The sequence below is a fragment of the Poeciliopsis prolifica genome, unplaced genomic scaffold (genome assembly GCF_027474105.1).
Source record: "Poeciliopsis prolifica strain line A6 unplaced genomic scaffold, Auburn_PproV2 SCAFFOLD206, whole genome shotgun sequence".
Lineage (NCBI taxonomy): Eukaryota > Metazoa > Chordata > Actinopteri > Cyprinodontiformes > Poeciliidae > Poeciliopsis > Poeciliopsis prolifica.
Genome location: NW_026562581.1, coordinates 152,127 through 179,821, shown reverse-complemented (window position 1 = coordinate 179,821; position 27,695 = coordinate 152,127). Strand labels below are relative to the sequence as shown.

At 45.6% G+C, this 27,695-nt stretch overlaps 1 protein-coding gene, 1 non-coding gene and 2 pseudogenes across 3 annotated transcripts; 2 read left to right on the top strand and 2 right to left on the bottom strand.

Annotated features, from left to right (window-relative positions):
• Positions 1–1,016: 1,016 nt before the first annotated feature.
• On the bottom strand, positions 1,017–5,677 carry LOC129356891 (stonustoxin subunit alpha-like; annotated as a pseudogene).
• Positions 5,678–8,558: 2,881 nt separating this feature from the next.
• On the bottom strand, positions 8,559–13,909 carry LOC129356890 (uncharacterized). Of its 2 annotated transcripts, XM_055026432.1 has the most exons (5): positions 13,837–13,909; positions 12,839–13,019; positions 12,659–12,772; positions 11,342–11,917; positions 8,559–10,334 (listed from the first exon to the last, which is right to left on the bottom strand). In XM_055026432.1, exons 2-5 carry the CDS (start codon positions 12,983–12,985, stop codon positions 10,215–10,217), a joined length of 957 nt encoding a protein of 318 aa, XP_054882407.1. In that variant the 5' UTR covers positions 12,986–13,019; positions 13,837–13,909; the 3' UTR covers positions 8,559–10,214. The 2 variants fall into 2 exon arrangements, with proteins under 2 accessions (XP_054882407.1, XP_054882406.1); XM_055026431.1 differs by lacking the exon at positions 13,837–13,909 and having other exon boundaries at positions 12,839–13,347.
• A 1,869-nt stretch (positions 13,910–15,778) lies between these two features.
• On the top strand, positions 15,779–23,934 carry LOC129356895 (protein PAT1 homolog 1-like; annotated as a pseudogene).
• Positions 23,935–25,629: 1,695 nt separating this feature from the next.
• On the top strand, positions 25,630–25,721 carry trnar-ucu (transfer RNA arginine (anticodon UCU)). Its single transcript is given in 2 exon segments — positions 25,630–25,666; positions 25,686–25,721. It is a non-coding gene; the product is annotated as a tRNA-Arg (tRNA).
• The last annotated feature ends 1,974 nt before the right edge of the window (positions 25,722–27,695 follow it).

Sequence of the window (27,695 nt, the reverse complement as noted above, 5' to 3'; positions counted from 1 at the left end):
AGGTGAATAAATTCATTTATCAGGTGAATAAATTCATTTATCAGGTGAATAAATTCATTTATCAGGTGAATAAATTCATTTATCAGGTGAATAAATTCATTGATCAGGTGAATAAATTATTTATCAGGTAAATAAATTCATTTATCAGATGAATAAATTCATTTATCAGATGAATAAATTCATTTATCAGGTGAATAAATTCATTTATCAGATGAATAAATTCATTTATCAGGTGAATAAATTCATTTATCAGGTGAATAAATTCATTTATCAGGTGAATAAATTCATTTATCAGGTAAATAAATTCATTTATCAGGTAAATAAATTCATTTATCAGGTGAATAAATTCATTTATCAGGTGAATAAATTCATTTATCAGGTGAATAAATTCATTTATCAGGTGAATAAATTCATTTATCAGGTGAATAATTCATGATCAGGTGAATAAATTTATTTATCAGGTAAATAAATTCATTTATCAGATGAATAAATTCATTTATCAGATGAATAAATCATTTATCAGGTGAATAAATTCATTTATCAGATGAATAAATTCATTTATCAGGTGAATAAATTCATTTATCAGGTGAATAAATTCATTTATCAGGTGAATAAATTCATTTATCAGGTAAATAAATTCATTTATCAGGTGAATAATTCATTTATCAGGTGAATAAATTCATTTATCAGGTGAATAAATTCATTTATCAGGTGAATAAATTCATTTATCAGGTGAATAAATTCATTTATCAGGTGAATAAATTCATTTATCAGGTAAATAAATTCATTTATCAGGTGAATAAATTCATTTATCAGGTGAATAAATTCATTGATCAGGTGAATAAATTTCATTTATCAGGTGAATAAATTTATTTATCAGGTAAATAAATTCATTTATCAGATGAATAAATTCATTGATCAGGTGAATAAATTCATTGATCAGGTGAATAAATTCATTTATCAGGTGAATAAATTCATTTATCAGGTGAATAAATTCATTTATCAGGTGAATAAATTCATTTATCAGGTAAATAAATTCATTTATCAGGTGAATAATTCATTTATCAGGTAAATAAATTCATTTATCAGATGAATAAATTCATTTCTGATTCCAGACAGAAGGATCTCCCATCATATGATCAAATCCTTTTGCTTCTGGAGGATTTTGCTAAAGTTCTCGTCACTGATGTGATTCAAGCAAACAAAGGACAGAACATTTACAAAAAATCAAAATATAAAGCGACATTTTGTGCTGAGGATGTAATGAAATATGTAGTTTATTACACCAACAGCTCAACGCTGTTCACTTTTCCACTTTGGCATCTTTAAAGCTGGAGCATCAAATCACTGTGAGAAATAAAATGGTGGATTTGTGAAAGTGTTCAGCCCCAATATTTCCACAGCAGACATTGGGGCTGATGGTTGAAACACAGAACAGAGAAAACAGAACCGACTGGAAAGTATGACCCAAACAGAAAGTGAAGGTATTACAGACTGAGACTAAATTTAATATTTACAAACTGAGTATAAGAGCTGAAAAGTGGATTTCATCTGATTAGTTTCCTTTAAACTGGGCTGAACGTAACATAGTTATTTTTGCCCCAGATGTAGAAACCCGGGTAAAGAGGAGCAGAGAATCGGTTCTCAAAGGTGTAGAGATGGGTCAGAGTGTCGGAGGACACCTGGTAGAAGGACAGCGTCCCAGCGGCCCAGTCCAAGTAACCCCGACTCTGTTGCATCCAGCAGGGAGAGCAGGACCAGGTCTTACTGCGCCTGTGCCACGCGCGCAGACCGCCGCCATTAACGCCAAAATACCAGGAGACATCATTATATCCAAACCCAGTGTTCCTGCCGCTTCCTTTCCTGGGAATGCTTTCATAGGCGAGACCGATACCCAGCTCTTTGGAAACCTCGCTGCTCCACACCGCCTCAAAGTAGTGGCGGCCGCTCAGGCCCTGGCTGCAGAGAGCCTGCGGGTACGAATCAAAGCGCTTCTCTGTGGCAGGGTACGTCTGCCTGGATCCACACGTCGCCTTTTTGCCTCCTGCAGACAGAAGGAGGTTCCCGTTCGCCGTTTCTGGGTCCAAAGCCAGATGACAGGAATCTGTTGGATAAAACAGAGCAGTTCATCTGAAGCCTTGTGGCTCATCTGTGAGCAGGAACCAGCAGTTTGACCCGCATTGAAGATCCTTTAAATAAAAAACGTTTCCCTTCATTTTTGTTTACAGTTGAAACCAGAAGTTTACATACTGCAACGATCAAATCAACGGATTTTATTTCAGTCATGAATAAATTCTATAAAGTGTCTCTTCACTTCATCATTACTGGACTTAATAAACTGATTGCATCTGGTAAAACTGATCAACAACTTTCTTCATGTAACTTAAGAGAAGTGGAGATGACTAGTCTGTACTTACACCACACCAGGTTCTGTTTCTCCGTCACGTTTCTCACTTGATGAATTTCAGGTCTGGAGAAGTCTTGGGTTTTCTTCACACCTTTCCTGTAATGGTGGACGGTTGCTCCTCTGAGCTCCTCGTTCGGCAGAGCGGCGATGAGGAAACTGAAGCCGCTGCTGCTCTTCAGGCCTTCAGCCGTTTCTGAGATCATGTTGGCTTTCTGCTCTGCTCTGTCTTTCTGAGAACCACTGGTCTCTCGCTGGTGGAGCCACGTTGGCTGGAGTTTCACTGAAGAAACCGTCCATCTGCTCCATGTAGGCGTCACGAGTTTGAATGGAGGTGAAGATGAAGCACAGGACGTCTTCTGCACCCAGAACGTGTCTGTCCAGGTCTGACTCGTCCAGGATGACCCTGATCCCCTTCATGATGTCCAAGCAGGATGTGATGACGTTGATTTCTCTGTCTAAATAATCCAGCCACATGTCTAAGTTTTTCCGGCTGAACGGCGTCTTCTCCTGCTCATCAAGGAAGTTTTCTAACGATTCTTCTTCTTCTTTACCTTCCCGGATCAGAGGAACTTCCTCCTGCAGGGTCTGCTGGACTGTTTCCAGGTAATTTTCACAGAGATGTTGGAAACTCTTCAGCTTTGTGCGAATCTGTGGGAAAGTTTTCACCGCTTCCTTTTCCATGGCCTCGTTGCATCTCGTCTGTATTTCTCTGACTCCTCTCAGAACGTTATCGGCCTTTCTGATCAGGCCGACAGAAAGGTCGTCCTTCAGCTGAGCTGCACATGAATCCAGGGTCTTCAGAGGAGTCAGCCAAACTTTAACTGGAACTGATTTCTCTCCATCGTCTCCAGAAGCGCTGGGAGTTTCCTGCAGGCGTCTGCTGCCTCCTCAAAGGTTGCAGGGTTCCTGTCCAGAATGAAATCTCCATAAAATTTACAGGTGAACTTCTCAATGATGTTTTTTTCTTCTTCTCTCAGATTTCTGACTGCGTTTCCTTCAGGATCCAGTTTTGGGATCCTCTGCACTAAGCTGTGCATGGCTGTCTCCATGCTGTGCAGGCTGCTGCTGTCTAACCTCTGGCTGTCAAACACAAAGAAAGCGTTGGCCCCGTGAAGGACGCCGCTGACCACATGCGTAGCTCTGCTGTTCTTAATCACGTCTCTAACTTGCAGCTTTTTGGCTTCTGCGTGATTCAGATCCAGTCGTTCATAAGCCGCTGTTGCTTTGTAGTGAAGGACGACTCTGCTCTGGTTCCTGAACTGCTTGTGATCGTTCAGATAGCTGGCAGATCCTCCAGCTTCAACCAGACCGCTGCGAACGCTGAGAATGAGCGACGGGTCGGCGCTCAGCAGAGACGCTTCGGTTTCGATGGAGTCTGAGGCCGAAGAGTCATAAATGCTGCTGCGCTGGACCGTCTTTACCGATACCTTTTTAATCGTTTCTCTGTCCCACAAAGTGAAATCTGTAAATAAATGAATATCTGTTGATTTTCACCAGAAGTTCATGTTTATGCATCATTGACAATCGTTTCACTCAAAGGTTCCTGAACATTGAAACAAGAGGATCAACAACGTTTTGATTTGAAAAAATTGGATTTCTAGAACAAATTAACCATAAAAATAAAGATAAAGCAACACATTGATGATTCCAGAATGAAATCCCTCAGATGCTTATCAGAACCAAATAAGTTGCCAGTCAAATATAGTTTATTTTTATTTTATGACAGAATCAGGTTTCGCTGGTCAGATGTCAGTCTACATCGGTGTGGGAAACTCCAGGCCTGGAGGCCTGATGTCCTGCAAACTATAGATGTGTCTCTAGTTCAACACAGTGAGGTCATCAGCAGGACTCTGGACCTGACTGCACTTAGGAGGCGCTTAAACTATTGGACTGAAGCATGTTGAGACTCTCAGAGTCGCAGGACTCCAGCCCTCGAGGATTCCCCACCGCTGGTCTCCGTCCTGCAAACTCTGGGTTGTTGTCATGCAGATGTAATCAGAGTGATCAAGAATTTGAAACAGAACATTTTTATATCTTTGCTGGCCTCAACAGTCCATTTGACAAAGCAGCTGCTACCTGCGAGCGTACGGGCCAGAGTCCTGCAACCAGAGTCCTGCAACCAGAGTCCTGCAACCAGAGTCCTGCAACCAGAGTCCTGCAACCAGAGTCCTGCAACCAGAGCCCTGCAACCAGAGCCCTGCAGCCAGAGTCCTGCAGCCAGAGCCCTGCAGCCAGAGCCCTGCAACCAGAGTCCTGCAACCAGAGTCCTGCAACCAGAGCCCTGCAGCCAGAGTCCTGCAACCAGAGTCCTGCAACCAGAGCCCTGCAGCCAGAGTCCTGCAGCCAGAGCCCTGCAGCCAGAGCCCTGCAACCAGAGTCCTGCAACCAGAGTCCTGCAGCCAGAGCCCTGCAGCCAGAGTCCTGCAACCAGAGTCCTGCAACCAGAGCCCTGCAGCCAGAGCCCTGCAGCCAGAGTCCTGCAACCAGAGTCCTGCAACCAGAGTCCTGCAACCAGAGTCCTGCAACCAGAGTCCTGCAGCCAGAGCCCTGCAGCCAGAGTCCTGCAACCAGAGTCCTGCAACCAGAGCCCTGCAGCCAGAGCCCTGCAGCCAGAGCCCTGCAGCCAGAGTCCTGCAGCCAGAGTCCTGCAGCCAGAGTCCTGCAACCAGAGTCCTGCAACCAGAGTCCTGCAGCCAGAGTCCTGCAGCCAGAGTCCTGCAGCCAGAGCCCTGCAGCCAGAGTCCTGCAGCCAGAGTCCTGCAACCAGAGTCCTGCAGTGTTTAGATGTGTCTCCAATGAAACAGTGAATGTTTCTCATGCAGCTCAGCTCTGCTAATGAGCTTCACATGGAGCCAGTGTGTTGAAGCAGAGAGACTTTTAAAAGCTGCAGGACATCTTGAGGCCTGGATGTGTATGAATGCAGATCTACTATAAGCTCAAGGAATCATTGTCATGGACCATGCAAAGCATCATGGGACATAGGAATAGGATGGACTGCGTGGAAAATATCCGTTATAATGTTCCACTGTAACGTTGGTTAAACCAGACAGACAAAAACCAGTTTATTCCAGAAGACTTTACATAGACCTGCAGCTGTTTTAATGTTCCTCCTCACATTCAGGGTGTCGGTCATAAATATTTAATCTTCTGACCTGGGATGAGTTCATCCTGTCGAGCATCGTACAGCATTCCCAGAGCGAAGGGCCGACCCAGAGCGGCCGCCTGCCTGTGATCTGAGGCCATGTCTCCAACCTGGAAGGACAGAGTCATGAGTTCAGCATCCAGAGGCTTCAGAAGGTATTAATAAATAAAGCTAAGTCTGGATATGTGGGTGAGACGACATCACTGACGATTCAGAGCAGAGAACAGACCGACAGGCAGTGAAGGAGCGTTTTGGTGACCGTTCCTCCTGGAACGCTGTCGGAGCTCAAGGCCGTTTAGTCTCAGCCTGGCTGGACTCTAATAAACTCTATAATGTTTGTTTTCCATCACGGTGGAGCCCTAATCCATGTGGGTCGGTCCAAAAGAACCAAAACATCCACAGCTTTGCTTAAAGCTTTAATGCAGCCGGTCGCTGATTTTAGAAATGAGTCCAAACCAGTGACGGCATCTTCTGGCCAATCAGGAACCAGCGGAGCTCTGATGTCACGTTCAGCCCAACTGAGCATGCTGGGTACTCCAGCCCAGGAGGTGCTGAACGATGGGCCGGTACCATGCAGGCACTGGGCCGGTACCATGCAGGCACTGGGCCAGTACCATGCAGGCACTGGGCCGGTACCATGCAACCATTGGGCCGGTACCATGCAGCCACTGGGTCGGTACCATGTAGCCATTGGGCCGGTACCATGCAGCCACTGGGCCGGTACCATGCAGCCACTGGGCCAGTACCATGCAGGCACTGGGCCAGTACCATGCAGGCACTGGGCCGGATCAGCCGGGCTAAGCGGCACCACCAGAATAACTCATGATGAAACTAAATATGTATCATCATCATGTCAGCATGAAACCCGTCATCAGGTCACTTTAATGCAGTTTGATGGATGATAAGCAAACACAGAATGACACGGTCGCTAAGACGACACATGATGCAGAGAACCATCTGCTGATCCATCAGCAGCAAGATGAGATGAAACAAAGCAGAGACGTGTTGGTGACGGACATGTTGCTCCTTCCTCTGAGTGAGAACAGAGAGCAACCAAACCGAGACTGTCGCTGACCCTCAGTGATGCAGATCAACATGTTGCTGCTGCTCTCTGATGTTCGCTCTGGATGGGACTGTTTTATTCTAAAGTGGAAACTTTTGAACCATCTGTGTGGTTCCTCCACATGGAAACAGGATAAAAACTTTGCATGAAAACACCTGTTTGTAAAAACGCTGAAGTTTTTATCTCAGCCTCTAAGCTGATCTGCAGCCAAGCGCGTCACACCCAACAGGAACAAATCATTTGTCTTGTCGTTTTATAATCCGATGTGATGCACAGAAGAAGTTTGAATTCATCTGGACTCTAAACTAGAGTCTCCAGTTTGCTGTTTGTCTTTCTGGTTCTTTTGTTCAGCTGATGGAGTTTTTATTCCAGGCTACATGTTTAGCGCCTCTTACAGGTTTGAAGAAGTATTTCTCTGTGGATGGAAACATTTCTGGAAACGATGCAGTTTCTGTGTGAATGAGAGTCTAAAGCAAACAGACCAAGTAATTCTCATCAAAGCTTCCAAATGCACTAATGTTTCAATGCATTGCTGTCTTTATTGTAATATTCTTTACCTTTTTGTCTTTATTCTTCTGGAAAATAGTCAGAATTAACCCGACTGACTAGAACTATGCAAACTTGCCTGGTCTTGTCTTAGACGTCCAACAACAGCGACGACAATAAAGCAGAAGGTGAATCTAATCAGAGCAAATCAACCAAACTGTCTCTGGACCCCTAAAAACAGAAAAACATAAATACCAACATAATTACTACTGTTTAGTTCATCTCAGTTCATTTTACAGCTCAGAAAAACAGAAAAATATAATCAGTTCAGTTTCAGTTGTTTTATAAACTGAGTTACAGTTCGATCAGAACGGAGCGCCAAGTTTATTATCATGTCAAGTTTTCTATTGATTACCTGCTGAAGCTGCCAGTCTCTGCTGAGTCTTCTTGGTTCTGAAGGCTTTGAGCTCCACAGCGGTTCTGGTCTCAGTGAAACTCCTCCCACCAACACCTGGACCGGCCTAACAGCCCAGGTGAGTCCAGAACCCAGGTGAGTCCACAGCCAGGTGAGTCCACAGTCCAGGTGAGTCCAGAGCCCAGCTGGACTGTTGGACCTGTGGTGGAGTCGGATTGGACCTGCTCAGTCTAAAACATCAGAGGACGAAACCTGTCAGGTGAGTCCTGCAGAGACGTCGCTGCTGTTTGTGAGTCTGATCTCACAGGTCCAAACATGAACTGGAAACATGCAGCCGGTTTCTTGTCTTCTATCATCTGATAGGATGAAAACGCTGTAAACTCCCTTCGCTTACAGAACGAGCTGATAGAATCTACAACATTCCTGGAGGACAAAAAGATCCAAACATGTTTTTATCAGCCAAACTGGAAACTTCAGAAATTAGAAGAAGTTTCCAAGAGAAGCTGCCTTCCTAACAAATCGATTCCTCTTGTTTTATTGTGTGAATCTGAAGTGATTTGAAATAATTTGGGGATATGAACAGACCATTAGGAGACCAGCCAGCTCTCTCACTGAACACTGTGAAACATTTTCATCTGGATCAGTTTCTTATCTGGAGCCACGTTTGGACCGCTGCTGGAGTTTGGCTGGAGGCCACAAAGACACTTTTCTGGTGCTGCAAATGGCCCCTGAACCACAGATTTAACACCTTTCTGCAGCAAAGAAAGAAGAGAAAGGATGAACAACACAATGAGGTTAAAGATGTACCTGCATCCCATCGTGGAGGACAAACAGCGAGCAGAACAGCGAGAACCAAAGATTTATCTGTATTTCATGACCAGAGAGGTTATATAGTTTACTGACGGTCCCTGAACGCACCATAGCTTGGCTGAACTGCAGGCTCAGTCCTGCAGAGCAGAACAGAAAATATTAACAATGGGCAATAAATATAGAGTCACACTGCAGGAAATGTCCCAAACAAAGAAACAAATGACGGGAGCAGAACTTCAGCCTCTGATAAATCCTCCAGAACCTTCTGCAGGTAAACAAAGAGATGAGACAGAAACATGTTTGGATCTGCTGGCAAAACTTTACAAAGCAGTTTCGGTTTTCTAAAGATCTGGATGTTCATATTCAATACAGAAATAAAAACAAATCAAGCAAGCAGAGTGTTGAGCCATGAGAGAGAAGAGCAGCAGAGAAAGGTGAGGACAGTCAGAGTGACGGAGAACAGCCGAGCAGCCATTCATCAGAGTTCTTCCAGAGTTTTCTAGATGCATTTTCTGGACAAAACTTTTGTTCTTATGTGATGTTCAAAACAAAAGAAGAGCTTTAAGCGTGAAATGTTCTGAAGGAACGTTGATCTGGTTGTTCAGGCTGGTAGAGAGAACATGAAAGAATCTATGAACCCAGAGGAGGAACAAACACCTGATCTGCAAAGTAAAAGAAACTAAAACAACCCAAAAACATAAAGGCGTGAACAGGGTATGGCAAGACCTTAACAACAATAATACGTCAGCTAAAGGGATTATGGCAAGACCTTAACAACAATAATACGTCAGATAAAGGGATTATGGCAAGACCTTAACAACAATAATACGTCAGATAAAGGGATTATGGCAAGACAAGTCTGGAAAATCCTCAATGGTAATAAACCAAGAAAAATCTGAATTCAAACACAAACCAATTGATCATTGATCAGAGCACATGAAACCAAACATGGCAGTAGCGCGAGAGCTCCCCCTGGTGGTTAAACACTTTCAGCCAGTCTGAATTATTACTGAATAAATCAGACGCAGCAGAATAATTGGACGTGATGAAGGAGCATAAAAAGCTCCTGCTGTGCGACCTGATCTCTGTGGTGATGAATCACAAGCCTGTCAGTCGTTTAGGAGCCTAAAACATATTTGATTCTGTTTGAATCTGAATGAAAATGTCAACATTTCACCAACAAAACATGAAAATAAAAGTGTTTACCACCACATTAACATTTTGGCTGAACAGACCGGTTCGAAGGCCCAGAGAGAAATTAGACATGTTTTGTGATTTCTGTGCTGAAGGAAAGTTTTTCTGCTTCACCCAGACGAGGATCCTCAGGGAGGAGGAGCTGCTGGTGTTTTACACCCTCGATAGATTTGCACTCAGATTCAATCACACTATTTATCTACTTTTTTCCTTCCACACAATTTTCTCCTGTTGGAATATACAGTCATAATCAATAAATCAGAAAATATGTTCAGAAGAGGCTCATTTGTTAACATTTTTCACAAAATCCACATTTTTTCTCATTATTGGTCTAACATAGTATTATAATCTTAAATTAAATGTTTTCATCAACTTTAAGAAAGAAATCAGAAATAATGGCTTTGAAACAAGATAGAAAAAACATAAAATCACTTTAGAATCATTAAAATCCTCATCTTGAGTCTTCAACCGGCATCATTTGAAGCAGGAACTCAGAATTCGTCCTAGTCAAAGTCCTGACAGGTCTAGTAAACATAGTCCAGCATGATGTGAGTTCGTGGATAACTGGGATACGGAGAAGTCCAGCCTGGAATCCGCTGGAGGAGCTTGTCATCCCAGTTAGAGCTCCAGATGTTCCTGAGGAACCAGAACAAACATCTGGCTGCCAGGTAGAGCGCTCCGGCTTTCAGGAAGAGTTTCAGGAACCAGGAAAATCCGCCTTCGCTTCCTTTACCATGGCTGCCTCCAGATCCATAACTGGATCCATAACCAGATTCATATCCATAACTGGACCTGCTCCAGTAATCTTCATAATAATCTGCAGAAAGACAATCAGAAAAAGTCAAATCTGCGCTCAGCCTCAGAAATATATTCACTTTGCTGTTTTATTGTCACATTCATACAATTAAAGTTAATCGAATTAATAAAGCTTCATAAATTAGCTGCTTGTGGTTCAAAAATGAAAAAACAAGAACAAAATGTATCTGAATCACTGTCCTTACATTCTCTAAAGTAAAGGATTAAATAAGTGTTTGCTTCTTCCTACTCCTTGTCAATTGGATTCAGCGCTTTAGCATCAGCTATCATACTGCATTGGTGTAGCACTTTAGCATTAGCACTTTAGCTTTAGCACAACTAATGTTTTAGTTAGCAATAGCCACCACTGCATTCATTTATCTGTCCATGTATTGGTGGGCAAACGTCCACTAATCTGCTAATGCGCTAATAGCAGAGCTAACATCCTCTACCCAAATGCAGTGCAGCAAATGACATTTATTCTTTACCAAGAACATTAAATATGCTATTAGTTGTACTACCTGTGTCATAGTGGATGTAAGCATGAATTCATTGCGTTAGTGTTAGCTTCTGCTAAATATTATGTTGTTGTAGCACTTTAGCACTAGCTTATGCTAAATATCAAGTTGGTGAAATTTTACCAAATATGTTGAAATAGTACTTCAATGTTAGCAGAACGAGTATTAATGACTCGCAGCTTTTGGTTAGCGCAGCTAGCTTTTGGTTAGCGCAGCTATTTTTGGTTAGAGCAGCTAGCTTTTTGATTAGCGCAGCTGGCTTTTTGGTTAGCGCAGCTAGCTTTTTGATTAGCGCAGCTGGCTTTTTGGTTAGCGCAGCTAGCTTTTGGTTAGCGCAGCTACTTTTTGGTTAGCGCAGCTAGCTTTTTGATTAGCGCAGCTGGCTTTTTGGTTAGCGCAGCTGGCTTTTTGGTTAGCGCAGCTAGCTTTGTGGTTAGCGGCGCCTCCACTGGTGACCTTTGCTCTGTTTCTGTAAATCTCTCTAAAATGTGAAAACAGGTTGAGTGTTTACCTCGGTATGGATCCAACCAGCTGGAGCGCAGGGAAAGTTCCCTCCGAGGTTTCGGTTTCTTGCTGCTTTGCTCTTCTTCTTCTTCTTCTTCTTCTTCTGCAGGGTGGTGTAAGTCACCAGGCTCCCGCTGCCATCTGGGTCAGTGCTGGAGCAGAACTGGTCCAGGTCCAGCTGGCGATTGAAGGCCTGGGAGAAGAACTCGGTCGGATCGTTCTGCATCATGCTGAGCATCATCTGGACTGAAGGGTTCTCCGCGTCCTGCAGCATCACTACCTCGTCATAGTAACCCATCTGAGTGAGGAGGGAGCTGAGGTCCAGCTGCGGGTTCTGCAGAAGTCGGATCAGTTGCGAGCTGACCTCATGAGTTCCGTCGGATCGGAACCGTCCAGCAGCAGCGTCTTCGTGTTCTGTGATGTAGACCTTGTCCACCAGCCGGGTCTTCACCTGGTAACTGATGATGATGCGGTCGCTGTTGGAGACGCCGCCCGCCCCGAGGTTCTCCCGGACGAACGGCGGCAGGTCGGCGGACCGCGGGTAAGACTGGGTGCTCAGGTTCCCGACCACGAAGTAAACCAGCTGGAGGGAGAGAGGGAGTGAACCCGACCTCTGAACGAGACCGGACACAGAACATCCACTGTTTCCACCCTGAACTGCTTTTAATCTTTGACTTTCAACCAGACTTCTGTAAAAAGATGTTTAAATATGAAAAATGAAGTTTTCATAGGGAAGAATTAGGAAAGATTTTATGCTTCCATTTGAGTCTCTACTGCTTCTAAAACTACACACTACACCGTCACCCTAAGGACGGCTTGGAGGCAATATGTAGAAGAAGGTAATATTTCATATGCTTTAGCTACATTCATGCTATCTATACTATCTGGCTGTTTATATGACAACACCAACACCAGAAGTTTTTCTTCACAGGCTGGAGCTCATGGCAATAAACAAAGAACAGAGTCTAGAAAAAAAGCCATTTTTCAACAATCATATCACAATTAAATATTTTCCTGAAATCGTGTCCAAGTACTTCAGGTTTTTACCAAAGCGGAGCCACTAAAGACGTTTATGCTGACGGTAACTTCCAGTTCCTGCTTTTAAAGATTTACTAAAAAATCATCTGGAGATCAAATTCTGTCATTTTTGGCTCAATGACGAGTTTCTTATATTCACTCAGTGAAAGCAGAAACGGCTGAACAGCAACACTCTTCAGTCTGGATGCTGTTACTGAGTGAAGAAGACGTCTAACATTAGCCTGAGATCAGCCAATGAGCTGCAGCGGATCCCTGCAGACGCTATGGATGGAGACGTGCTGCTGACCTGCCTGCTGCTCTTGTTCTTCTTGGGTTTGAGGAGAACAGGCAGAAGTTCCTCCATGTTCCCAAACCTGTGGAAGCCGAAAGCCCCGTTCTCCGGCTGACACCCCGACACCAGCTGAGAACCAGAGGGACGTGATTACTCGCCGCTTCATTAGCAGGCAGAGCGGAGCGCTTCACCAACCTTCATGACGTCCCCAGAGTTGTCCGGTTCAAAGGTCACGCAGTGGTTGGAGAACCAAAACAGCAGCTGGAGGCCGTGGCGAGGAAAAGGACGACCGAAGCCAGACGTGTCCAGGTGGTGGAGGGTGTGGATCTGCCACAGAAGCATGGCGGCGCCAACATGGACGCTACGCTGAGGATTCCTGAGGAAAACATGACAGAATGGCGTCATTAGAGAACAGGAACGATTCATCAACACGGTTCCTCATCACCTTCAGGCTGTCCACCTGACCGAGAACAACCAACAAATTCAGCTGGAAAATATCAAACATTTCCTTTTATTAAACAGGCCAGTTTTATTTAACCTTTCATACAAATCTTGATGCAATCTGCTGTTGTTTAGATATTAAGAGACAATGTGAAAACAGATCCATGATCCATGGCTAAACTTTCTGGAGGATTTCTGTTAGTTTAGCCAGTTTTCTTTAGACAAACCCGGCTTTAAACATAGAAATGTTCATTGTGACTCAGGTAGGGTCAAAATCAGTTTATTCGTGTTGCCATGTTGGATCATGCAGCTGGAGAGAAACATGTAAAGACCCAGACTGGGATTTGAACCCAGAACCTTTTTGCATTGATGCGTTAAAAACTCACTTCATCTCCTGTAAACATTGTAAACATTGTTCCTGTCATTTTGGCCAGATTAATTCTGTCCTATAGCTGAAAATAGCCCCTATTCTGATTATAGTGTTATTTACTATTATTTGTTTAATAGAATATGTTCCATCAAAATACGGTTTATTAAACTGGACTTTAATCACCGTGATCAATGCATCTCCCCTTCATACAACCTGCAGGTTGTCTGAGTAAAATGACAAATAATGGCAAAAGTGGACAAATATTACTGGGTCTGCTTTTACATTTTTACCCAAACATTTCTTGGAGATTAAAGTGCATCGTTTAATAATTTAAATGTTTATCATCTTAAAGCAAAGAATAGTAAAAGCAAAGGCATATAACCGTTAAAGATGAGAGCAGAGCCTTGTATTGAAGGGCTTTTTCTGTCTGTGTTGCCAGATCTCCTCAAGTTTCCATCCTGCTTCCTTGTTGTCCAGCAGAGGGAACGCCCCTGCAGCGCTCGACGTCAGATACGACGTCAGATACGTGCTCGTTCACGTCGGTTCCGTACGCGCGGTGCCTCTGCGTCAGTCTCGCGCCTCCTCGCTCCCGATGCTCTCCTTTTCCCAACAACCAGAAGATAGATGTTCCGATTTCAGGTGAGATTTAACCTTGAGAATCGGTTCCGGTCCGGTTCTGGACGGGACGTCTGGGGCCTGAGGAAGGTGTTGAGGGGGAACCTGGCCTGGTCGGGGTTAAATGTCCTCCATTCCCTTTTGTTTGGACCTCAATGCCACCTGCGGCCTGTGAAGCAGCGCGCTTTCCTGCTGGTTCATGCGGAGCGACGGCGTGCGTTCTCCGGTGCCATGGCCCGGGACGGACCTGTGGTTCTGTGGGTCAGCCTGTGTTATAACGGGCCAGATTCTGATCGTTTCCGTATCGGCGCTAGAAGGAGCTGGTTCCATCAGGTTTTCCGTCTCCGGTTCAAAGCGTGATGTAACGGCGGTGCTAGCTTAGAGGCTAACTGTCCTGGAGGCTGTCAGGGGTCTGTCCGGCTCCTGCAGGGCTTCACCTGCTTTAGTTGCTTTGAAAATCAAAACTTATAAATCAGTACATTTAATATATGCTCCATGTTCTAACAGGGATGGAAAGTGCAGTCTTTTAGAGCCGGTGTCCTGCAGGTTCAACACCTGAATAATAAATATGACTCACTATGAGAGCTCTGCAGAACCTGCTGAGGTTCTGATTCAGACTTTGGTTCAGGTTTGTTGGTGCAGAAATATCTGAAACCTGCAGGACACCTAGTGTGGAGATTTAAATAAGAGAAAATAAAGTTCCTCAGGTTTCTGTCTGCAGCTGTCAGAACGGTTCTGGTCTAATTCAGATCTTAACATCAGACCAGGAACCAGAACTCCAGTGTCTCCATGCGGCCAGTTTGACCTCAGAAAGGAGACGGACTGAAGCTTCTGTCTGAATGACAGCTTTATGTTATTAAATGGACACAATTAGGGTAAAAATGTTGGGAGGCTTTCAAACGTGACATCACCTAATGGCAAGCATGGTGGTGGCGGCATCATGCTGAGGATCTGATGTGCTTCCAGCTGCTGGAAAAGCTGATGTTTGATACTTAGACACAGTTTTGTTTTCCGACAGGACAAAAATCCCAAACACATCAGGACCGGCAAAAACCTGCAATAATTGATCATATTGGCAAAAACTGATATGAAGTAATAAAGATTTATTAGTATTAACATTAATTTCAGATAAAAAGTCGTCCAACCAGCAACTGGAAAAATTCATTATTTCTTTAGTGCATTTGTAGCAACAATTCTTTTGTTTTTTATTTTAATGTTTTTTTATTAAAGTTAAGCTGCTGATGTAACAAACTGATGCTGGTCTGAAGAATCGTAGATTTAAAAATAATTAAAGTTTAGATGCAAAAATATTTAAAACAGAGTGAAATTCCCCTGAAAGCAGCTCCAGTGTTGAGCCTCGAAAATGTTTAGTTTCATTTTTATATCCTGAATGTCAAAATATTTGATGTTTGACCAGATTAATAATTTTATGAATTATAATGTTTAATAATAAAACTGGGTTTATAATAATGTCTCATCATATTCATCAGCTTTAATTACCAGTAATTACAGCTGAATAAAGCATAAACTGATCATTAGAGTATCAGTTATTGATTTGACTTCGATCAGGCTGATAGAAATGAGAAGACATGAAGTGTGATGAGAGCAGATGAGTAAACAGTTTGTGCAACAGAAACTGTTTAAAGATGATACCAAATAATAATTCGATTTCTGTGAACAGAATGTTGTGGTGATCGATGACATGAACGATGACGTGTCTGGACTCGGTTCGGTCCAGGACCCGGCGCTGACTGAACAGCAGAACCACGGAGCCTGAAACATAAAGTTACTCATTTGTAAATAAAACGGTAATATTTTGTGACATCACATCAGTCACACATATGTGAATTAAAATGAATCAAATCTTGAGCGATTTTGTGATACTGGTGAAAACTGTTCTTAACAAACCAGTAAATCACAATGAATCCGGTGAAACCAGTATGAAGCACAAAGGTCAAAGGTCTCATGTCGGCCCGTCGCAATAAATTCTGCTGGACGATAAGTGATCAGAAATTATAGCAATAAATGATAATATGTATCGCTCTTTGATACCATTTTTAAGTAACATAATAATAATGAAAGAACATTTTCAAGGATCAATAAACTTTAATTTCGAATAAACATTTAACACTTGAGACTAGAAAACATTTTAAATGTCCAAAACAAACAAAATGAATGAAGTTTCTGTAAATAAAACTTTTATCATCCAACAAAGAGGAAAACAATAAATCATTCAGATTATTGACCTCATTTTAATTGATCATTCAGATGATTGATTTATTGCAACAGATCTTGATCGGTATTTTCTCAGCCTACATAAAGAACCACAGACTGAAACAAGGGAGAGAAAAAGGAGAAGCAGGTTTTGTCTCTGCTCGGCTCATCCTGTCCTCCTCCTGGACGGGACATTCTGCTGCTGCTGCAGAGACGATGTGGGTCAAACAGATTCAACGTGGCATTGATTCACTCACAGTGATGTGAACTACTGTAACGGGTCTGATGGTCGGTTTCAGGTCATTTATGAAATCATGGCGATGTCAGATTAATCTGCTGACAGTTCTGACCAGTTTATTAGAGGATAATCCAGGATCTTCTGCTTTCAGTCCCTGGATGACGACTGTACTCTGGAGGAAGAGGATGATGGGCTGATTGAGAGGAAGATGAGATCGATCAGTTTAATGACGACACGTTTGGAGCCGGCGCCATCGGTGAGCAGTCGCCGCTTTCTTTCTACTCTGCGGTGGTTCTGGGATTAAAGCTGCTCTGTGTTTCCAGATGACGACTGGCAGGAGGAGCACAAGCGCCTGGCGGAGCTGGACGAGCGGGACGGGCGGGCGCCGGGCGGGGTCAGGGGGGCGGAGACTCCTCCCCGGGCCCCGCCCCCTCCACCGCCGTGGGTCGGCACCCTCCGCTCGGCTTCTCTTCGTCTTCCTCTGGACTGCCGGGTCACGGTGGGTTTGGGCCGCCGGCGCCCCTGAGAGCGGTCCGTTCCGGGTTCTGATGCGTTCTTGTTTCTCTGCAGACGAGCGATCGGGAGGCGGCGACCTGGCCGAGTCTCTGGCCCGCTTCATTCTGGACGCCGACCCGGCCATCGCCGGCGTCGGAGGCAGAGAGGCGCGGGCGGCCCCCGGGTCGGCCGGGCCGGTTCTGTCCGTGCTGCGGGGCCCGGACCAGCCCAGAGTCCTGCAGCAGCCCGCCTGCATCCCCCCCAAACACCAGCTGCCCCCCGGACCCCCCGCCTCAGGTGAGCAGGTCACCTAGTGACGGGTCACTTCCTGTTTGGACGCTTTCTGAGCTGAGATGTTTGTCCCGCAGGCCTACCCGCCTCCTCCGTGCTCAGCTACCAGCAGCAGCAGCACCTCCTGCGCAGAGGAGCCGCTCCCATGGGCCAGGTCCGTTCCTCGGTTTCCCTCACGCCGTCATTCAGAGGAAGTGGAGCAGAATCATCTGAAGCTGCGTTTTCGCTACAAATTCGATGTTGCTATGTTCAGCTAACATTAAAAAATTAAATTTCATAATTACAGTGTTTATATTTAATAAGAAACACAATTAAAATCACGTGAATGAGTTTATTTACAAAATAAAACATTAAGAAACAGGCTGCGCCATCAACTTCCTGTCATTGTTGTCTTCATGGTTTCCTCCAGTAGCAACATCCTGTTGTGGATCACATGACTCATGATGTTTCCATGGAGGTTTGCCGATAACTCCTCATCGTTGCGCGCCAACAGCTGCTGTTTATCCTTTGCTTTTGATGAATCAAGTTTAGTGCAAGAAACTTTTCAAATTAAAGTCTGAATTCTGTCCAACGGTACCAGTAAAGGTCACCGGATCTGACCTTTAGGTCTAACTTTCCCACTTCGTCTCCACAGATGAACTCTCACAGCATCTGGGACAACAGCATGGGCTTCGGGCCGGTCAGCGTCACGCCGGGACTCGTCACACACATGGAGGTGAGAGAAACGCCTTTCTCCTTCCAGAACCAGAACCAGAACCTGAGCTCCATCTTCTGCTCCGTCCTCAGGACAGTCCACTGATGTCCATCATCAGGAGGCTACCGAAGCGCCCTCCTCAGGGGAGGAGCGATGAAGGTCACGACCTGTCAGAGAGAGCCCCGCCCCGCTCCTCCTCTCCTGTGATTGGCTCTCCTCCGGTGAGGGCGGTGCCTATCGGGACGCCGCCCAAACACCGATGAGCCTGAACCACCAGGTGAGGCGCGGAGACGGACGCTCAGACCATAGCGTGTTCCTCTGAGTCTCCAGCTGTGTGTGTGTGTGTGGTGTGTGTGTGTGTGTGTGTGTGTGTGTGTGTGTGTGTGTGTGTGGTGTGTGTGTGTGTGTGTGTGTGTGTGTGTGTGTGTGTGTAGGTCCACCACCCCACGGCGGTCCATGTGCGAGCCCCGGTCCAGCACCGGTACCGGCTCCATTCCCTGAGCGCCTCTCCCAACACGCTGCTCAACATGGCCGTGAGTCTCTCTGCTTCCTGTAATCGGTTCTGCTGTCATCTTCCGGTCCTGATGTGGAGAACTGACCCGTTGTCTTGGTTCTGACCCGTTGCTTTTCCTTGCTCTGTTCAGAATTCTCCGTTGTGTCGCGGTCCGTTCCCTCCCAGAGTCGGTCCGGTTCTGTCTCAGCTCCAACGGGCTCAGCTGCTCAACTCCCAGGTCGGTACCACAGGTTTGTTCTGCAGGACTCCGGGTCCAGGACAGAACCAAGCACTGGTTCTGATGCAGCTTCCATTTCCAGTTCTACCAGAGAACCCAATAAGAACCCGGTTAAAAGGTTCTGACCCATAAACGCAGCTTGTTTCCTTTTCTTCGGCTAAGAAAACCATCAGAACCGGGATGATCCGTTCTCTGGTTCTGGTTCTGCTGTTTACTCAGAACTCAGATATTCAGGTTCTTCTGGAACCGTTCAGCTTTTTGCTATGAAGCGTCCAGAACCGGACCCTGGTTCCAGGAGGTTCTGGTTCTGCTCGCTTGGACCATTAGAGTTCAGCCTGAAACCTGATTGTTTCTCCAGACATTTATCTGGGTCGAGGGTTCTGCTGTTTCCTGGTCCCTTATTGGTCACTTCCTGTTTGTGTCAGTGTTCTGGCTCCTGATTGGACCAGTTTAATTGCAGTTGATTCGTTAGTAAGTGCAGCTCTGTGACACGTTCCGCCTCCGTCCACCAGGTGGCAGGTTTTCCTCGCGGCGGCCCCGGCCCTCCCCTGCTGGCCGGCGCCGGGTTCAGGCCCTTCTTCGGGGGCCCCCCTCCTCCTCACGGCCACAGGATGGGCCCCCCGCCGCCGCACGGCCCCCCCAACCACACGGCGCCCATCAGGCACAACACGACGCACCTCCACCCTCAGCACCGCCGCATGCTGACGCAGCGCATGCAGAGCCGCGGCGGGTGAGAGCGCGCTCGCTTCCTCTGCCTCGTTAGCTGCATTAGGAGCTTCTGTTCTCAGAATCCGCCGCTTGTTCTGCAGCGACCGGGTCAGAACCGGGCTGGACCGCCGCAGCCGGGACCCGTACAGCAACCTGATGAGCCAGAAGGAGAAGGAGTGGGTCACCAAGATCCAGATGATGCAGCTGCAGAGCACCGACCCGTACCTGGACGACTACTACTACCAGGTAGAACCGACCTGACCGACCTGTCGGTGTCTGAAGGTCATGACTTCTGGTGCCTGAAGGTCGTGACCTCTCAGTGTCTGAAGGTCATGACTTCTGGTGCCTGAAGGTCGTGACCTCTCAGTGTCTGAAGGTCATGACTTCTGGTGCTTGAAGGTCGTGACCTCTCGGTGCGTTCCGGTGGACAGACAGGCGTCTCTCTGTCTCCCTGCAGAACTACTATGAGAAGATGGAGAAGCGTCAGGAGAAGGAGCGGGACAGCAGCAGGAAGGAGCACACCACCAAGCTCATCACTCCGCAGGTGGCCAAGGTGGAGCACACCTACCGGCCAGGTGAGGACCCGCAGGGAGCCTCTGTCCCCCGTCCTGCGGGTCTCCTGACGTCCTGCGTGTCTCTGCAGTTCAGTTTGCGGGGTCTCTGGGGAAGCTGACCGTGTCCAGCGTCAACAACCCGAGGAAGATGATCGACGCCGTGGTAACGACCCGCTCCGACGACGAGGTGGGTCCAAACGTCCAGGTGAAGACGTCCCTCAGCTGCGGCCTGTCCTGAGTCCTTCTGTCTGTCCTCCTGCAGGAGAAGAGGGAGAAGCAGGTGTGGAACAAGAGGCGCCAGGTGCTGTACACCGTGGAGAAGGTAGGGGGCGCTGCGCCCTGCCGGAGCGCTGCAGCACGTCTCTGACAGACGGTCGCTTCCTATTGATGATCAGTTCAAACACACATAAATATTAATATGACATAAATATTAATAACGTTTCAGTTCATACTGAACTGCCGACTTATTTAAACAAGATTCTTTTTGTTTGAACCAAATGCTGCAGGATCATATTCTTTATTTCCAAACTGGTGAGAATCAATAAGGAATCAATAAGTTCTGATCAGCTCCCGTCCCTCCAGATGTACAGTCTGCTGCTGGAGGTCCAGGACTTCGAGAACGCTTCGTCCAAACGCCAGAGGAGGACAGAGACGCTCTGCTGGAGCAACACAAGAGCAACACGGAGCAACTGAGCAACTCGCTGCAGGACGGGGACTGGGAGGACAGGGGGACTGGGAGGACAGGTGGGACTGGGAGGACTGGTGAGACAGGGAGGACTGGTGGGACTGGGAGGACAAGTGGGACTGGGAGGACTGGTGAGACAGGGAGGACAGGTGGGACTGGGAGGACAGGTGGGACTGGGAGGACTGGTGAGACTGGGAGGACTGGTGGGACTGGGAGGACAGGTGGGACTGGGAGGACTGGTGGGACTGGGAGGACAGGTGGGACTGGGAGGACAGGTGGGACTGGGGGACAGGTGAATAGTGGGTTTGGTGACATTGACTTAATATTTGATGATGATATTTTGTGTTATTATTCTCATGATAAATAATGAATCAGTTTCTGTTCGACTGAATGACGATATTATAAATCAGTTTGATTTGTATATAAACTTCACACTAATTATATTTAATCACATTTTATAATCAATTATTATTTATTGATACTTTCATTAAATGAACAGCAGAGAAAATAAACTAATTAATGAAAACAGACTTTTTTTATCATTAATAGGAATTTATTGTGACAATAAATAACAAATAGATGATTTGTGTGTGTGTGTGTTCGTGTGCGTGTGTGTGTGTGTGCGTGTGTGTGTGTATCCGTGTATGCCTGTGTGTGTGTGTGTATGCATGTGGTGTGTGTGTGTGTGTGTGTGGCCCTCAGGGTGAGCGATGAGCAGTGTGTGATGATCCTGTCGGTGCGGAAAGGGAAGCGTCTCGTCTCCAGGCTCCTCCCCCTCCTGCCCGCGGCACAGGCTGCTGGCGTTGTCATGGTGATTGCACGCAACCTCCCCGCCTTAGCGAAGAAGGACAAGCAGGACCAGGTAGCCATCTTTGTTTCCCGTCAGAAAAATCTCTTTAACAGAAAATCATTTTTCTGATTTTGTTCAGCCGTTTTCTTCTTGGTTCCTTCGTAAAACAGTTTTTAAGTAAAGAAGCTGCTTGTTCCCTCGCAGGCGTTGTGCTGCCTGGTGGAGCCGGTCTCTGCAGTCATCCAGTCTCTGTCCAGCTCCGCCCTCACAGACCTGCTGCAGGAGCTGCAGGGCGGCGAGGGCCAGCTGGCCGCCGCGCTGCAGAACAAGGTAACACATCGATGCAGGCCAGGCGGCGGCCGCTCAGGCGGCGGCCGCTCAGGCGGCGGCCGCTCAGGCGGCGGCCGCTCAGGCGGCGGCCGCTCAGGCGGCGGCCGCTCAGGCGGCGGCCGCTCAGGCGGCGGCCGCTCAGGCGGCGGCCGCTCAGGCGGCGGCCGCTCAGGCGGCGGCCGCTCAGGCGGCGGCCGCTCAGGCGGCGGCCGCTCAGGCGGCGGCCGCTCAGGCGGCGGCCGCTCAGGCGGCGGCCGCTCAGGCGGCGGCCGCTCAGGCGGCGGCCGCTCAGGCGGCGGCCGCTCAGGCGGCGGCCGCTCAGGCGGCGGCCGCTCAGGCGGCGGCCGCTCAGGCGGCGGCGCTCAGGCGGCGGCCGCTCAGGCGGCGGCCGCTCAGGCGGCGGCCGCTCGGGCCAATCAGGCCTCAGGCCAATCAGGCCTCAGGCCAATCAGGTCTCAGGCCAATCAGGTCTCTGATGGCTGATGGAGCTGATCATCAGTTCAACATGTTATATACGTAAAAACTCCTAATTACATAAAAATATTTTACATCTGCATTACATATTTTTCACCAGCGGTTGCTGCAGTTTTTTTCACCTTTGCAATGCATGCTGGGCAGATTATAGTTAACTTGACTGAGGCGAATGTTACGAGTCGCTTCAAAGTTTTCACGAACCGTTTTACATGAGATTCCTGTTAAAAACAAACTCCATCTACTGTTTACTACATCAACTAGATGCTGCTGCTAATGATGCTGCTGCTAATGATGCTGCTGCTAATGATGCTGCTGCTAATGATGCTCCTGCTAATGATGCTGCTGCTAATGATGCTCCTGCTAATGATGCTGCTGCATCCTGATGCTAGACACAAACAGTTCTAACCTGGAGACAACATGGCGGCGGCGTTGTGACACTATTCTATAAAAACCAACCGGTCTCCAGTGTTTTCTCGCTCTGTCTGCAGTTCGGCGTGACGCTGCTGTTTCTCATCCTGAGCGAAGGAGAGCGCATGCAGAGCTCCGACCCAAACTGTGAGCTCATGGACGACAATCGATGGTGAGTCTGCGCCGACGGTTCGTCCTGCTTCCTGCCTCTTCATCGTCCTCATCATCCTCTGTGTCGGTCCAGGACTGAGTTGGTGTTCTCGGTGACCAGGGAGCTGCTCGGCGTCCCGTCTTCATCGCTGGCTCCGCCCCTCTTCACGCCTCCCAACCTGCTGTCTCTGTTCTCGCGCTACGTGGATCGGCAGAGGCTGGAGCTGCTGCAAGACAAGCTACAGTGAGGCTTCATCGGCGCTCTTCATCGGCGCAGACAAACACGGTGCTGAATGTAAATCTGTTTGTTTTCCAGGATCTCTGCTTCATCCAGGTAGAAGTTACTACATCATCATCGTCAACATGGCCCCTCCCACTCAATGCAGAACTTTGGTGTGTGTGTAAGGGTGTGTGTGTGTGTGTGTCAGGGTGTGTGTGTGTGTGTCAGGGTGTGTGTGTGTGTGTCAGGGTGTGTGTGTGTGTGTGTCAGGGTGTGTGTGTGTGTGTCAGGGTGTGTGTGTGTGTGTCAGGGTGTGTGTGTGCTCTGGAGGCGAATCCGTCTGGATCATTTTAAAGCAGAAGAATCTCTCGTCACATGTTGTTTTTCTGTTTAGTCTGGTTCTTTCTGTGTGTGTGTGTGTGTGTGTGTGTGTGTGTGTGGGTGTGTGTGTGTGTGTGTGTGTGTGTGTGTGTGTGTGTGTGTGTGTGAGCAGGTGTGTTTGTGAAACAACCTGAATGATGACAAAAATGAAATCTGCATTTTTAAATATCTTGTTTACAATTATGCCTGTGATAAAATTAAAAGTATTTCTATTATATAGAAATGTTTCTGTTCTGCTTCCTGTCTGAGTCATGATTGGTGCTTTCGTCGCCATGGTAACGACAACATCCTGCAGTGATGCATGAATTCATGCCAAAGGAGTCCAGACCACGTTCTGCTTTGATCACATCCAGAATTAAAAAGCTTTAGTTTTATTGGTCTGATCATTTAATATTTATCTAATAAAACTCTTGCATTTCCACCAACTGTTTGTCAGAATCATTAAATAATCAGGTTTACCTCTGAGTTGCTATAGAAGTCAAATAAAAAGGTTTGCATCACATGACATGGTTTTCTCATACTTTATTTAATCTGCCTGATGGCAACCCAATAATTTAACATTTGACATCAGAATCAACTAAGATCATGAGCACAAATTAATATTTTGGTGTTAAATATTGATTCCCACAGTAGGAACACAAAGTATTCCTGTAGAATCTTGTGGTTTCCAGTTGGATGTGGCTAAAGACAGGAAGATGGAGGAGCCACACAGTTTTTGACCTCGCTTTTTCTTTCTCTTTCCTATTTACTCTTTATTAGTGTGGAATGTAACATTTTGTACTGTTTTGATTTCTGAAGTGAACAGTTCAACGTATCAAGAGGATTCAGTCTGAAATGAAGGGGAAAGACGGAGAGCGTCCAGCTTATGGCTTCATTAATTAGGAACCTCCAATTACGACCATAGAGTAAAATGTCTAACAGTTGGATCTAAACTAAACTTACACATTGAAACGGTTGAAATTCACACCTGAAGGGTCTCGGTTTGCGTTTCAGGTCAGAAATACATTAAAAAAGCTAACGCCCGAACAGGGACTTGAACCCTGGACCCTCAGATTAAAGTCTGATGCTCTACCGACTGAGCTATCCGGGCTCTGAGCGCAGAGGTGCGGAAGACTCCATTCATTCCTCCAAACATGGCGGCGGATGGGCCGAACCAGAGTGCAGCTCTATATCTATTAGAATCAGTTTATCTCTACACACGGCTCGTTCTGTCTGCCATTCTGTTTACTGCTAACACGCTAAAAACAGTACAGGGATCACTTCCGCTTTTCTGCTTCAAAATAAACACAGCGCGAGTGAAATTAGAGCCAACTCAATTCATTCTGATCGCAATTTCTATTTCTAATTTCTCAGTATTTTTCTGAAATGATGCCAGTATTCCATGGACAGATGAGCCAAACATCATCAGGACAGTTTTGTAGGAACAAGTTTCCTTGTAGAACTTCCGTCACAAACTTTTATGAGATGTAGTTTTGTTTGTTGTCCACCAAGTGGCAGTATTGTACCTGGTTAATTTCTAGACCATGTAATATCTTAATTTCCCACCAGATGGCACTGTTGGTTTCCTCTGGCTTTTCTTTCTGTTAAAACGTCCAATAATCTGTAGGACATTTTGTTAGGAAGATTGAAAACTTCAGCCAGGCAAAAAGCAGCGAAGCGAAGATAACAAACCAGAAACATGTTTCTAAAAAAAAAAACTTCAGCTAATTATCATTTAAATGATCTCTTTAAAACGCCAGACCTGCCTCGCGTCCCGCCCAGCTGGAAGAAACGCTGTGACGCAAATCTTTGTTGACATTTAATATTTATTCTACACATTTTATAGCTTTGGAAAACGTTAAGAATGATTGTGTCGTGTTTGTCCTCCTACAGAAACATATTCAAACAAAAAATATATTTCCCACCGCCATCTTCTTCCATTTTCAAACATTTTTTGAAAAAGCTCCAAAGAGCCGCTAGGGCGGCGCTAAAGAGCCGCAGGTTGCCGACCCCTGTCTTAAGTTAAACATTTTTAGTTCGTCATCCAGTGTAAATATCACATTATCGCCTATTTGATGATGATGACAGAGATGAAGAGCAGAACCAGTTTTAGGAGGTCAGAGGTCAATCATTAGGGCAACATCAATGCTCGAGACCAAAGACAACCTGGAGGCAATGCTGCTGGTTAAAATCCAGAGTGTGCCGCTGAGCAACAGGTGGCTCCGTGGCGCAATGGATAGCGCATTGGACTTCTAGTCAAACACTTGAGAGGTGATTCAAAGGTTGTGGGTTCGAGTCCCACCGGAGTCGCATTTTGTTTTCTCGACAATTTCATAAATATATTTCCAGAAGTTCCAGATTTGGTTTAATCTGTCAGCGAGTTCAGTTCCGCTGACAACAATCCACGAAGAGCAACTTTTGTCTCACTGGACGTTGGAACGCGTTGCTTCTATCAGCCACTAGAGGGAGACTGTTCACCGTTAAAACCAAAGGCAGCTCCGACATCGATGAAGCTGGTTAACCCTAACCCTAACCTCTAACCCTAACTTCTAACCCTAACTTCTAACCCTAACCCTAACCTCTAACCCGGTCTCGTGCTGGTATTTAGCCTTAGATGGAGTTTACCACACGCTTTGGGCTGCATTCCCAAAACAACCCGACTCCCAACATGATCAATACATTGTGATCATGTTCCTCCCAGCATGAAGGAGAACGATCAATACATTGTGATCATGTTTCCTCCCAGCATGAAGGAGAACGATCAATACATTGTGATCATGTTCCTCCCAGCATGAAGGAGAATGATCAATACATTGTGATCATGTTCCTCCCAGCATGAAGGAGAAATGATCAATACATTGTGATGATGTGCCTCCCAGCATGAAGGAGAATGATCAATACATTGTGATCATGTTCCTCCCAGCATGAAGGAGAATGATCAATACATTGTGATCATGGCGTTCTGCTGCATCCGCTGTGATTTGTGTGAAACTGCCGTTAACCAAACCAAAATCTGCTCTCATCTGATTCATATCTGTTGTTTTTATCAGAAATCAGAAACTATGGGAAATTAAACTTCATCCAACAATAAAATCATCAGATCAATATTTTATTCTGGTTACCAGAAGTATATTATGTCCAGAACAGGAAATAAAATCCTCTTTATTGGTCATTATTTATTATACTGGATGAGGAATAAAAATGTTAATTATTCTAATTTCAGATGAAGAAAATAATTTTCAATTTAAATGTGATTTTATTAAGATTTAGAAGGATAGTGGTAAAATACATATTTGGATTTTGATTTACTGACATTCTCAGAATAAACTGCCTTGAACTAAACTCTAGCTGAAAATTATTTTTCTGTTATTCTATTGAATCACTTCAGGAACTCATCAAATCAATAACAAATCCATAATCGATACACAAATTACAGAATCTGGTTGGGTTCCAGGAGCCACTTTAACAAAAGGCATCTAAACAGTATTTTATTTTGTTTTTATTAAATATTGGTAATTTATATTCTTATCTTTTCAACTTACTTTTTGACTGATTATTTATTTGATAATGTATTGATTATTTTATTGATATTGGTCACAAGTTATCACAGAGCAATATTTTCAGAAAGTGACGATGTTTTTGTTCAGGTTATGATTAAACCATCTGTTCCTGTGTTCTGACCCCGCTGCGGTTCTGACCCGCTGCGGTTCTGACCCGCTGCATCCATCATAAAGGTTCTGGCCCGGTTCTGAGATCCAAGCTTAAGATGATCATCATCTTTTATGGATTCTCTTTGCAAACCAGAATCTCCTGTTTAATTAAATATTTCTTAGTTTTAAAAAAAGCTGTTGTGTCTGATTGGTTAATATATTAATAATATATTATTATATTGATATATTAATTAATATATTAACATAATAATATTACTATAATAATATAATCTGTTCTGTTGGTTTCTCTACATTTTGCAGCCATGCCAAAAAATATCATTAAACAAAACTTGAGAAAAAAGTGCTAATATTATATGACAACTTTATTCTGTGTGATTTTATCTAATAATTTTGTTTCTTTACTTCTCATCTTGTTTTGCTGCACCTAAATGTAAAGAATAAACATTAATTTCTGTTAATTTCATCCAATCAGGTGTGGCCTGTGATGACATGTTCGTCCAATCGTGTTGCGCTTTTTCTCGTCCAATCAGATGCTGCCATTGAGAAACGCCCACTTTGTCTGCAGACACGCCCACTTCATGCTCATTGGCTGAAATAAACCCTTTCATCACGA